We start from the raw sequence: 13,547 nt of genomic DNA, 5'->3' as shown, positions 1-13,547 counted from the left end.
GTATTTTGGGACTAAAGAAGTAAATTGGCGTCATAGTGTTTTCCTTTTGATTTATTATTTATTTCCTTCTCAGTAAAAAGAGAGTAAATTGGCGTCATGGTGTTTTCCTTTTCAGTTTCACAATACGAAAAGCCCAAATGGATTTTTTTTTTTTTTTTCCTTCTCAGACGTCACGGGAGAGGTGGGGCAGAGGCTGCGCCGCTGCGGGCATGAGGGTATGGAGTGGGTGAGGTTTGGGGTTTATGGTGGAGGATTTGTGTGGGGGGGGGGGAACAGCTTACGTGCATTTTCTTTCTTTATTATTTTTTTTCTCACTTTCCCCAATAATTGTGTTAAATACAGAATAAAGTGTCATAACTTTAAACAGTAGGTGATAAGCGTAGTGGTTAGGCAAGCAGATTTCAGTGTGGGAGGCTGGGATTCGAATCTTTCCTGGGGTCAGGTCCTCTTTATGTCTTCGGGTGTGCTCTGACCAGGAAAATCTATTTTTCCTCTTTTATTAGACATTCACGTGGTATTTTTCTGCCTATATTGATAGGAACAGTAGACTGACAAGAAATGGGGAGGACACGCAGCAAAGGTCGTCGGGATCGGGAGTCGAACCCGCAGCACGCTGTCGTTGCCAGGCTGGATTACCTGCAAACGGTCCGGGCCTAGTATTTTCTTTTTTCTATAGAAATGCAGAGACTGTTCCCAAACATTAATGATAGCCTACTATGTGAATATAGTGCTATGTAACACTTAAATACATTTCATATATATTTTTAAAGCAGCCTCATGTTTCATTTACTTCACCTCATTGTAATACAAAATAAATGACTGCCTAATGCTCTTGTCTACCAGTAGGACCGGTAGGACACCACCTCTAACCATCTCATTAAACTTTCATAGACTTTAATATTTGCCATCAGTAAGGTGGTGTAACTACACTGCAGAAAAACCAGGACCATTGTAAAGAATTTCAGAATTAATGAGCAGATGGCAATGTCATAAAGAATGAATACAAGTGCTGAAGTTAGTTAAATTTAATTGCATATTGTAGCAACAGTGTAATTGTTCAAAGCAGTATATACAGTTAGTATATTCTCCACAGAAGTCTTGACAGGAGCGCAGATTGCCACCGTCAGGGACACTCTGAAGTGTGTGATCTGCAATGGTTTGCATTTCTAAATCACATTTTCAAAACACTTTTTTTTTTAGGCTAGTCCATAACAATCTTTTTAAAAAAAACTCCAGTTCTCTACGCGAAGGACTAAATTTCTCTTCTGATACTGTATACTACTGACTGAGAGATACTGATCAAATTATTGTTCCGTTTATTCATCTTGAAGAGACCATGATGAGTCATCTATGTACAACAATGGATCCTCAATGAGAGAAATTGCCCCAAATGTCAAGACCCCAGCTTTGGTGCCAATAACTTGGAGCTCACTGGAATGGACGACATCCTTGATAATCTCTGGAATAAATGTGTTCATTTATGTTGACATTTGCCTGTTCAATTTAATGCACTCATTTAACAGTCCGTGGAGAGTAGTTGGCGGATGTTTTGGATGATGACAGACAGCAGAACGCTCAGAGCTTGATGCGGAGCAGAAGGCCATCAGCTGCCAGGTCCTCGATGTTCTTGATGTTCTTTTGGGTGTCACCGTCGACACTGTGGGAAGGAGGAAGAAATGTTAATTGAGACAATACAAATTTCACTGCCATTACAATAAGGTTTCGATTCTTTACATTGTTCAATAGCTAACAATTACAGCTATCAAAATGTGAAGACTATGAAAAACATTAGATTAGCAAGTGCCACAGATTTGAGGATTTTCATTTATTCTGTGTCCATGTTTTCGTGTAACAAATTCTCAATATTCAATATTGTAATGAACCGTCTTCAGTCACCAGTTATAGTGCCACATCTGCTCCCTGTTTTTACAATGCACATAAAGTCACATTTTCAATAAAGATAAGCAGACACCTCACACATTCACCAATATGGTGAAACCTCCCCATTCAATCAAATGCAATATGTATGTCTGTATTTACAAAATAGTATGTCTGCATTTAGAAAATCAGTCTGAGATTGTTTTTGGTTTGGATAAATGCAATGCTTATTACCTCCGTCTCTTGGCTCGCTGAAGCTCCTGGTACTTGCTCTCCAAGAGTACGACCGTGTGCTGCCACGTTTCCAAACGTTTGCTATGGAATGAAGCAAAAACATTAGGCAAATAATGGTCGGTTAAAGTGCAGACATCCACACCAGATGTTATTTTGTGTCATCCTACAACTGTAATCTTTGACAAGTTTACACTTGAAGGCATAGATGTCCCTCTACTTTCATCTGTCATTTTTTTCGTACTGCAACCTTTGCAATAGATTGCCCTGGCAGTATCAATAAATGTCTATCCATCTTGCCCCCACCCCTCTAGATATATAAGCAAATGTGTAAGTATACAATATCAGATTATAAAGGCTATAATTAGGGCAGATCTGCCCTGTTGTAACTTGTTAGACTTTAGTTATAATGTGAAGTACACAAGCTTAGTCAGGCTAAGCTTCCCAATGTCACTAGATTTTAAACAAATGTAATTATTCATCATTAGAATAAAAGCCATAAGATGAAAATACCCAAACATACAAAGCCTCTGAGATGTGAAGACTGTAGTTTAATTTTGTACAATTCCTGGCAGCACATCCAGACAATGTATTACTCTGCAGATACAGTGCATATTTTTGTTCTTACCTGTTTAAAGTATTTGGTGGTTGTGGAGGGGTTAACAGCTGGTGCCACCAGGCCTCTGAGGGAACCGGAACCCAGTTCAGGTAGAATGGATCTCCTCGACGCAAAAGTTAATTTGTGGATGATAACCCACTGCTGCAGAGGTAGCTGCAATGATACGAATGATACAGATGTCAGCCATTAATATATTAAGGAAGCGAGGAGACTTTTTTTTTAGAGAATGCACCATTGACTTCCAAATTACACTTGCCAACATTACAATAAATAAACATGCTTCTGTTCTTTAGATTTGTACAACGGCTAAACATTAGCTAGCAAATGTAAAAATAAAAGTTAGCTTAGCAAGTGACATTTGAGGCTTGTCATTTACCTCATGTGTCACCTTTCTCTTGTTCCAAGCAGATCTGCAATATTCTAATTTACTGGCTTGTCATAGCCACATCTGGCCATTTTTACAATGTGCATAAAAGGTCAAATTTACTGTCAAAGATAGGCAGACTGTGGCATACAGAGACAGTCCAACATAGTGACACCTCCCCATTCAAACACATGAAACGTTTATGTCTGTGTTTAGAAAAGCTGTTAATTAAACGCAATGCTCATTACCTGCTTCTGCGCCTCTTGCCCCCGCAGTTGGTGGAAGTCACTTTCCAAGAGTACGATGACCTTCAGTGTTGCATTTCCACACCTTTGCTACAGAACAGAAAATGGAGCAACAGTTGATTTGAATTCCAAGATCTTGTTACATTTAAAACCATCACCAACTTTAATGTACCAGTCTGTGTTGGAGACAACCTATAATAGTAATTCAAATAGATTCTAACTATACGTTTCTGACCCAGATGTTTCATTAAAATATTGTTAATAATTCACAATTTGGATAGTTGAAAGTCAGAAATGCTTTAAACTATGACAGTAAACTGAGTGGGTGGGAAAAACTAGACCTTGTATAGGGCTTTGGGAACACACATTTTATAGACCTAACAATTAATCCATCATTAATTCATTCCAGCGCATTTTCCGTGTGCATTCACAACACTCTGTCAGTGGTGTAAAAAGTACTCAAATGTCTATAAGACATTAAAAGGCCTCTGAGGGAACCGGAACCCAGTTCAGGTAGAATGATCTCCTCGACGCAAAAGTTAATTTGTGGATGATAACCCACTGCTGCAGAGGTACTTGTGCAGGGGAAGCTGAAATGCTACGATAAGCAGATGTCAGCCATTAATATTAATTATCACATTATGATCAACATCCATTTTAGTATCTTTAATACAATGCTCAAACAGCATCGACTTAACTGAGGTGCTGGAGATAAACCAAAAAGCTACACGGCCGGATAACAGGCTGTGAAAACATCACTTTATGTCTCTTCATACTGATCACATGTGATTCGAGGCAAGGCTTTAGAAGGCGTTTTTAGAGTCATCCTCAGGTCTGAAACTGTAAAAAATAAAAATGCAAACCTCTGCAGACACCTCAGAGTGACCCTCTGTGCTTGAGTCAAGGCGACCGTGGACACTCTGCTTTGCCTCATGAACAAATGAAGTAGTTGGCGGATGTTCTGGGTGACAGCCCATCAGCTGCCAGCACAAGCTCCTCAATGTCTTTAACACTGGGGGAAGAGAGGAGAAAAAAAATATTTAGAGACTGCACCATTGACCTTCCAAGTGTTGCATTTCCACACCTTTGCTACAGAACAGAAAATGGAGCAACAGTTGATTTGAATTCCAAGATCTGGTTACATTTAAAACCATCATCAACTTTAAAAATACCAGAGTGTACCAGAGTCTGTGTTGGACAACCAATAATAGTAATTCAAATAGATTCTAACTAGAAGTTTCTGACCCAGATGTTTCATTAAAGTATTGTTAATAATTCACAATTTGGATAGTTGAAAGCCAGAAATGCTTTCAACTATGACAGTAAACTGAGTGGTGGGAAAAACTAGACCTTGTATAGGGCTTTGGGAACACACATTTTATAGACCTAATTAAGCCATCATTAATTCATTCCAGCGCGCTTTCCGTGCGCATTCACAACACTATATCAGTCAGTGGTGTAAAAAGTACTCAAATAAACGTATCATACTGTAATATAGAAATACTCTGTTACAATGAAAAGTCCGGAATTCAATTCGGAATAGACTTTAGTTATAATGTTAAGTACACAAGCTTAGTCAGGCTAAGCTTCCCAATGTCACTAGATTTTAAACAAACGTAATTATTCATTAAAAGAATAAAAGACATAAGATGAAAATACCCAAACATACAAAGGCTCAGAGATTTGAAGCATTCAGCCAAGCCAGAGAAAATGACCAGATTTGAAAATATCTTAACGTACTGGAGTCTGTGCTGGAGACAACCAAAAGGTTTCCTTGAGCATCGCAGAGCAAAACTTGTTGGTCTGTTGCCAGCTCGAGCTTGATTTTCTCACAGACCGTTGCAGAAGACTGCTCCTCCTGTAGCTCCATAAAGAACCTCTCACTCGCTATACAGCTCCGAGATGAGGTTCTATGTCGTTACCTTCCTGAATCGGGTGAACGTCCGCCATGGCTCCGCTGTTTACCCTTTTGTATATGTTGTATCCCAAAACTAATGGTAGATTCCAAGCCGCACGGATGTTTAAAGTTTGGAACGGAGCATAATATTTTAGGTCCGAAGCGAAACTACCCGTTTAAATCGCTTATTTAGTCAGCCTGTGGCCATGTTTCCCATTGTAGCCAAACCGGGAGCAGTACTGGCAGTGGACGTAGGGGGGTTTTCCGGGTTGAATGGGAAACATGGCCACAGACTGACTAAATAAGCGATTTAAACGGGTAGTTTCGCTTCGGACCTAAAATATTATGCTCCGTTCCAAACTTTAAACATCCGTGCGGCTTGGAATCTACCATTAGTTTTGGGATACAACATATACAAAAGGGTAAACAGCGGAGCCATGGCGGACGTTCACCCGATTCTGGAAGGTAACGACATAGAACCTCATCTCGGAGCTGTATAGCGGAGTGAGAGGTTCTTTATGGAGCTACTCCTCCTGCTGAGTCAGGTAAGGAGCGTAAGGATCATCCTCTGCTCCAGGACCAGTCTTCCTCTCTCCACTCTCCCAATGAATATGTCTCTGTACAGACAGAGGGGGGGGGGGGGGGGGGGGGGTAGTTGATGTTTGTACAATTCCTGGCTTCACATCCAGACAAAGTATTACTCTGCATAATATACAGTACATATAATTTGTTCTTACCTGTTGAAAGTATTTGGTGGAGGGGTAGCAGCAGCTAGTGCCACAGGGGCAGCTCCACCAGGCCTCTGAGGGAACCAGAACCCCGTTCCTGCTGCAGAGGTACTGGGTGCACTGGAATCTGCAGATGATACGATTCAAGTAGATGTCAGCTATTAATATGATCATAGTAGAGACTAAAATAGCTCTAGTCTCTACAATCCAATGCTAGTCTGTGAAAACTAACAACCTTCATACAGATAAAATGTCACTGTTGAAATTGTCACGTCAGTAATTTCAGCCCTGATAAAATGGACAAAGTCTAAATTCACTGACTGGATAGTTTAAATGTTTAAATGTGAATCGTTTCTGGCTTCTTTACTCCTCTGACAATACACTTAATGTCTGTGTTGGGGAAAAAATTACACCTCAAGAGCTTGGGGACATCAATCATTAAACTGGCAATAGAAATGATGGTTAGTATATAGCCATACCTGCATGTAGGGAGGAAGACCCCTCTTCCCCACAAACTTCACACCTCTGCCCCAAGGGAAGGTCAAAAACTCCTGTTGGCCCAGCTAGTATCACGTCTCCTCCTTCTGTGATCAAGTGCATATTTGATGTTACAGGACAGGACATATGGGCAAGGTCTTGACACCTTCGCCTCATGGAGGTACTCCACCAAGTTAGTTCCAACCTGAGAAAGAAATGAAGAACAAAAGACAAGATAAAAACAAAGTAAAAGCAAAGAGTAAGCAAGATTTGGCATTCACCGAGAGCAGTGGCTGATAACAAAGCGTTGTGAGCTTGCATATCTGCCCCCCCCCCCCCAAGAATATGGATGCTGGGTTCAAGTGGTTAAAAGTATAACATTTCCCTTTAGATATGCAGAGGGACTTACAGGCTTATGATCGATGAAGGCCAACTTAGACTCCTCGATAGTGTGCCGGACCACTTTTCGGCCAACCTTGTAGACAGTTGGTGGGAGCAGCGTTGGTAGTTGGCACAGCGCAAGTTCCCCCAAACAATCTGTAGGAAGACAATTGTATAGGTATCAATATGTGGAATGGCATATCTGTGATTTGGTAATTTAGTAGTAAAATAAAGTCTGCTGTACAATATAACAATGTATTACCGGGTGTTAATTCATCAAGCGACAAGTTTAGTTTCCCATCCCGTCTCGCCAGTTGCAGAATCTTGTCTTTAAAACACGGCAGCCAGGTTTCGAAGAGCTTCGGCGCAGCCTCTCCATGTAGGATCTGAAAGTCCTGTGCAATCTAAAAGAAATAGAAAATTCAATGCGGCAGCGGACATACTGATAAAAGATTGTTAAACAATGCATCAACATCATATGAAAATGTATACTCCTTTCTAACTTACCATGCCTGGAGTGAAAAGATGTGGGAACTCAAGACGGATCCTCTGAATGTCCCACCTGTTTTCCCTTAAAGACTTGGCCCTGTTTGATAGTTTGTAGAAAGTACAGCAGTACAAAAATGTTAAAAAGGATAACACAAAAAGGCCTTGGGCAGTTGCAGACAGGTGCTCTTTTATGACAGTTTTGGAGGGTAAGGAGTTGCACTTTCTTGATGGCTGGTGGTAGGCTGTTCCACATTTTGGTAGCATTATAGTGAAATGCATTCATCCCCAAGTTTGTGCAGATTTTGGGGGGAGGGGGGGGACAAGAGTAATGGAGCTTCCACTGGTGATGTGCCCTTTTCTCACTCTTTTTGACAGGTACATGGGCACTGGTCCCTTGAAAACCAGGCCCATTGCAAGTTGCTGTACTCTGTCCTCTACCCTGAGCCATCCCACTATGGAGCATCGCAGTTCCCGCCCACTTCCTGGTGCCGGAAGGAAAAACTTCCGGCACCACATTTTTCCCATTGACATTTCCAAAAATATTTATATCAATTAATTTAAGCCTAGAATCAAGCCATCCGTGAATCATGACCATAAAACGTTTTTTTCTGTGATTTTTTTTTTTTATATTTAATTATATGATATACTATATTTAATAAATACCCTTTGTTTTGCCGTTTTCAAAAAAATAATAATCACAGAATCAAACGTTTTATGGTCATGATTCACCAGGACCCTGGATGGCTTGAGTCTAGGCTTAAATTAATTGATATAAATATTTTTGGAAATGTCAATGGGAAAAATGCATTGAGTATTTTGCGGTGGAACCCGGAAGGGGCGGGAACTGCGATGCTCTATAGCATCATAATGAGCAGGGGTTAGGGTCATAGGTGTTAGAGGTCTAGTAGTAGTTTGTTTTGAGAAGTCTGTAGTTTAGATTTGAATGACTTTGAGGTGCTACAGTACCATGAGGCACATGCATAGGCAAAATGACATTGAAAGAGTGCTGCAGCTAGTGTCCTCAGTGCATTCCTACTGACCTGTACACTGCTGTATCCTGCATGTATTGCTCCACCTGGTTGAGGGGCTGCGAATTATGTTTCAGCCACTCTTTGCACTGTATGGCTCTTTCTTCCGATACGGTACATTCTATAAAAAGTACACAAGGATATTAACAATCTCAAAATGATATGTCTGTATTGCTTAAAAAAATTATTCAGTTCCAACGATTACCTGGTATGAATGTCCTACGAGTGCCAGCTTCACTACTTTGTGGCGGTGTCTGCTGCGTACTCTGTGACCTGTCCCGTGATCTGCTCTGTGATCTCATCCTCTTCCTCACGTTCCGAAGCCTGTCTTCAAGGAATCCACAGGCTGGGTGGCGGTTCCGTCCTGGGGTGAACCAGACTCCCTGTCAAGAAATGAAAGTCTTTGGTGAATAGAGATGAGGCACATTTTGATAGCGTGGCTACAAGATGTGGCTGAGCCATCTAGAACAGGGTTTGTCTATATGACTGTGCCTGTCTGACGACATAGCAGAGAAGTCCAGTACTCTGGTGCTGGGAGATGAGTTATATTGTGTTCAACTGACTGTTTTAGCATCAATTCCTCAATAAAATGTTAATTACTTACGAAGCCACTGCTTGAGTCGTCCTTCAAGGAGGGAAACCCATGAATCAACGATGCAGCCAGGGCCTTTTTTGTCTCATTGGTAGGACTGCAAACACAGAAAAACTAAATTACCAGCAGAGTCAAATTAGATCTAAAGTATTGCTAAAACATGTCTCGCACCCCAGTATAATGGCTGTAGCATATTCTGCAGCTAATAGGGATCCTAATACATTAAAAGCACTACTGAACGTGTGTTTTAGTACATGTGTTGTGCATGTTTATGTTGGTGGTAAAGGTCAGACTTGAAAGTAGTGTCCCGTCTTATCTTTTCCCCTGAAAGAAGATTTATATAACCTTTTCAAACATCCATAACATTCAAGCAAAAACAAGAACAAAAAAAACTTTTTTATTACCTCTCTCCAAACTTCTCCATGAGGTGAGATACCATAATACGGACGAGGAGTACAGTGTTGCTTCAACAGTAAGAGAAGGGGAGAAGATAAACTCCATACATGACAGTAAGAGTAGGAGATGTTTCCATTCCTTGCTATGCATGGGGACCAGGTCACCTATCATTGTCGGCAGCAATCTAAGGAGGCACCACATTTGAGCTGCTGATTGATGCATGGCACCTTTAACCTTTTTTAGATCATCCTTACCAATTACAGAGGGTTTGTTACCCTTATCACAAAAGCCGTAGTCAAAGCTTGTGATTCTGTAGTTTAGTTTGTCAAGTGTTAGATGTTTTTGCTCAATCAGCGAATTCAACACAAGCTTGACTTCTATTGGCCCTACGCCTTCCAGTATATCATGCATAATGTCAGGTGCTATGTTGTCGGTTACATGATAGAAAGACAAGTCATTTAAGACACTGTCTCTATTCAGGCCTGTCTGGGAGCGGTCGGCTGTACGCACATCTGCCTCATGACTATTGACATCACGCAACAGTGCAGGATCTGCCAGCGTCTGAGACCGCCGGGTATTCTTATCTATTCTGCAAAACCGACATAATTTCCAGAGAAGCTTTCAATATAGCCAAGCATGGCATTCACGCCCAAATTGTCTCCCACTACCTGGACCACTGTAAACTTAACAACACCTTGAAAGTTGGGGGTATCAACAGTGATGCCATCCCTCTCAAGACACCTGATCTCTTCCACAATAGGGCGCAGCACTACATCAAGGCCATAGGTCTTAGCGTCATCGGATTTGTACACTGCTAAAAGGAAGTGTGACTGCAAACTTGATAGCAGGTCTGGTGGCAAGCTCTTTAGGGTGAAATATATAAATCCTAACTTGTGAACCCCAGTCTTAGACCCAAGCGGATTGACTGTCTCACAATCATCTTGGTAAATCATAAGTGGGATCGAAACCTCTTTTAATAACAGTGGATGCGTTTTACAAAACTCCCCATCAAATAAATCCTGAAGAGCATCTCTCTCTCTGCTGCCATTCTTGCATGGCCTGTAAAACCCCAGGAATTTCAAGTAGCTTGGTTAGAAGGCGCTGCAGCGGAATACGCTGATATGAATCAGGAACTGAGACTTGCCGGACAGTGCCAGTGGCAGAGGCCCTTTGCTGAACAAAGGATGCCCCCCCAGGGAAAAACTCCTCAACTGGCTGAATTAAGTTTCCTGATTTAGCAAAATACTGCATTTGTTTATAATCTGTATCAAGTCCTTTGAAAGGCTCGGCTAATTCCAAGAACTCCAGACCAAGCTCTTTTACCTCTGGGCTTTGATCAAGACCAAAATGATGAAATAAAGACATGGCCTTTGATTCTAGTTTGCCCACAATATCACCAATTAAACTAGAGGTGTGTTGAACCATAAAGTTTAAGTTAGAGAATGTCAAAGAAGGTTTAGACCTCATATGAGCTATAAAAAAAAGGGCTACCCGGTTGGTCATGTCATCTTGCCCTAGTCCATCCCATTCATCCTCAACTTCCTCATCTCCCTGTACCGGCTCATTTTCAGCAAGCTGTATGTTAACAGGCTGGGCTGGACCTTCAAGGGGATCATCGAGAGTATCACTTTGGTTTTCATGCTCCTTTCCTAGGTGTCTTCTATAAGACCTTATAAAAGAAAATGTTCTACCACAACCAGTTTCACTACATTGGAAATATGTTGATGAATGGTTTACATGATGTACTGCACGTAAATGTTGAAACAGAGCCTTGGCATCGCCTGGAATTTGCCTCTTGCATTTAAAGCAAATATATGCCATCTGCTCACTAATTTGAACAAATCCTCAGAATGAATGTGTGTGTGGGGGGGTGTAGCCTCTCACATTTACAAGTCCTCTAAATTTTTTTAGGAACTTGAGCCTGGGGCCAGCTTTTGGAATCAACTGGTTGATGGTCCCCTCATCTAAAAGAACAAAGCTCTCCTCGTCAATTCCCTCGTCTGAAAGACAAAAAAACAAAATACAAGGACATCTTTATTTAAACCACGGAGAACAGCAAAAAATAAGAGGCTAAATACATGGAAGCTATTGGAATAAAAATGCATTTTCAGTAACAAAATACAAATTATGCAGTCAATGCCATTTCAAATAATTTCTTTACCTAGCTATGCAGACCATCTGCTTGCTGTGAACGTAAAAAAAACCATGTTCTTACCTTTAAATCTATCGATAAGGTCTGTCAACTGCCACTGAGTCAAAGTGTCACACACGAAGGTGTCCATCGATCTGAGACAAAAACACATAAAGAGCTTAATTAAAACAAAACATAAAATGTACATTTGCATGACTTCAACCTCACTGCTGTGGCTAATTTATTCAGTTGATGAGGCTACTAAAACTGACAAATGTCTGCTTCTCCTATTTAAAAAAAAATTACCCGTTGTATTTAGCACACATGAGCCCCACTTACTATGGTTATTAGCATTGTATTTTATCTGCAGACTTAGTTATATCAAAGCCTTTATTTTTATATAGAGTGATACACTTTTGTGACGCTAGAAACAGGTCAACCCACAATAGAGCAAGATTAGTTAATCAACTACACCAGTGGTTCTCAACCTGGGAGGGGGTCCCCAGATGACAGTGAAGTGACAATGTAAGGATTTTTAGGACCTTTTTAATACCTAAAAACAACATTACTGCATCAAAAGTAAACAAACTATTTAAACTGGTCAAACATTGGCCAAATATAAGAAAGAGGCACAACATTTGAAAATAGCACATCTACAAGCTCACAATGCCCGAGCCATTGTGAGCTTGTAGATCTGCTATTTTCACAATATTTACCCTGGGGACCCCAGTTCAAATAGGATTTTTTTTTTTTGGGGGGGGGGGGGGGGGGGGTCACGGCCTGAAAAGGTTGAGAACCACTGAACTACACCTCACATGACCTAACAGGGCATCAGCAGTATGTAATGTTTGCTAGCTACAACAGCTAACAGCCATCTCTCTGTATCATCAAAACAAATTAACTAAATGAGCGGTGAAAGTACCGTCATAAAGACATTTCTACTGCATACCAATGGAGAACCAAAAGCAGTCACTAAATGAATGTTTAGCCAGCATATTTAACGTTAGGACGCTAAAGCTCATCATGATTTGTGTGCATGGGGATCTCATCTTAAACAAGCTCAGTGCTTAATGAGTCTTCCAGTTTAATAGACCTTGTATTGTTAATTTGTACTTCCATGTAGGCCTACTGTTGTTCTCATGTCTTACTAAATAAAGTACATCAATGCTAAACCTAACCTAACGCAGCATTATTTGAAGCACCGTGAAAAACAAACAGTGAGGTCATGGTTGCTACACCCAGTGAATGCATTTGGTCATCTAATGTTAATTTGATATTACATTTGCTATATTGACAACAGAATATCGCTTTCAGGATTTATAAATAATCTGAATTAGTCTTTAAAACTAACGCTAAGCCCGTGGAAATGTTAGCTCTGCTCAATGCTAGCAGAACAGGCCATGTTAGCATTGAGCTAAACTAACCAGCTAGCCTCGATAAAATAGCAGGGAAATATAGACTTCTTGATGTTAGGTAATGTTAGCTAAGGTAAAACAGACGATGCGACTTTGCTATGTAGATATAAAAGTACACAAACCTTTTTAATTTAATGTGCCACGCGACGGGATACACAGCTCTGCTCACATCTAGTCTGCTGGGACAACTGCACACACAGCTGTTCGTGTGTCGCGGTAATGCAGTGACGCAAACACGTCTTTATGAAGGCATTGACGTCAGTACGTCAGACGTAGGGTCCACGCTGCGCGTAGACAAGTCTCGGCCGCCATTTTGTTGTAGTTTTCTTCCAGTCAAATGAACTACACATGGAACCCCAGTAGTACAACACCACTTTTGCGTTCCAGATGGATAAATACAATTAAAAAAATAATAATAATTCATAAAAAATAAATTAAATGTTGACGATGTGTGAGTTTGAGAGTGACATAGTTTCTTCTATTTGGTTTCCAGACCACAATCGCAAACACTGTTTTTTTATTTTCTTTCTTTTATTATTCAGGGAAGCCCATGAGCAAGCTCTCTTTTTCAAAACCCACCAAAGGGGCAATAATAATAATAATAATAATAATAATAATAATAATAATAATAATAATACAATAATAACAATAACAATAATAAATTAATAATAATAAC

At 40.5% G+C, this 13,547-nt stretch overlaps 2 protein-coding genes and 1 long non-coding RNA gene across 3 annotated transcripts; all 3 read right to left on the bottom strand.

Annotated features, from left to right (window-relative positions):
* Positions 1 to 1,247: 1,247 nt before the first annotated feature.
* On the bottom strand, positions 1,248 to 5,207 carry LOC308096576 (uncharacterized protein; the record flags this gene model as incomplete). Its single annotated transcript, XM_080443993.1, has 5 exons — positions 1,248 to 1,657; positions 2,113 to 2,193; positions 2,738 to 2,881; positions 4,201 to 4,349; positions 5,078 to 5,207. The coding sequence occupies 5 exons, from the start codon at positions 5,205 to 5,207 to the stop codon at positions 1,646 to 1,648; spliced, it is 516 nt and encodes a 171-aa protein (XP_080300119.1). The 3' UTR covers positions 1,248 to 1,645.
* Positions 5,208 to 5,967: 760 nt separating this feature from the next.
* LOC308096565 (uncharacterized protein) lies at positions 5,968 to 9,375 on the bottom strand (the record flags this gene model as incomplete). The annotated part of the gene is made up of 9 exons (XM_080443982.1): positions 9,334 to 9,375; positions 8,942 to 9,026; positions 8,543 to 8,720; positions 8,350 to 8,458; positions 7,328 to 7,406; positions 7,083 to 7,224; positions 6,849 to 6,976; positions 6,575 to 6,644; positions 5,968 to 6,089 (listed from the first exon to the last, which is right to left on the bottom strand). Exons 1-9 carry the CDS (start codon positions 9,366 to 9,368, stop codon positions 5,968 to 5,970), a joined length of 948 nt encoding a protein of 315 aa, XP_080300108.1. The 5' UTR covers positions 9,369 to 9,375.
* A 1,465-nt stretch (positions 9,376 to 10,840) lies between these two features.
* Positions 10,841 to 13,066, bottom strand: LOC308098222. The gene is made up of 3 exons (XR_013934272.1): positions 12,994 to 13,066; positions 11,541 to 11,611; positions 10,841 to 11,325 (listed from the first exon to the last, which is right to left on the bottom strand). It is a non-coding gene; the product is annotated as an uncharacterized lncRNA (long non-coding RNA).
* Positions 13,067 to 13,547: the final 481 nt, after the last annotated feature.

Source organism: Gymnoscopelus braueri (assembly GCF_963280865.1).
Source record: "Gymnoscopelus braueri genome assembly, chromosome: 2".
In the NCBI taxonomy this organism is placed as follows: Eukaryota; Metazoa; Chordata; class Actinopteri; order Myctophiformes; family Myctophidae; genus Gymnoscopelus; species Gymnoscopelus braueri.
The sequence above is the reverse complement of the archived record's forward strand: the minus strand, read 5'-3'. Positions and strand labels throughout refer to the sequence as shown.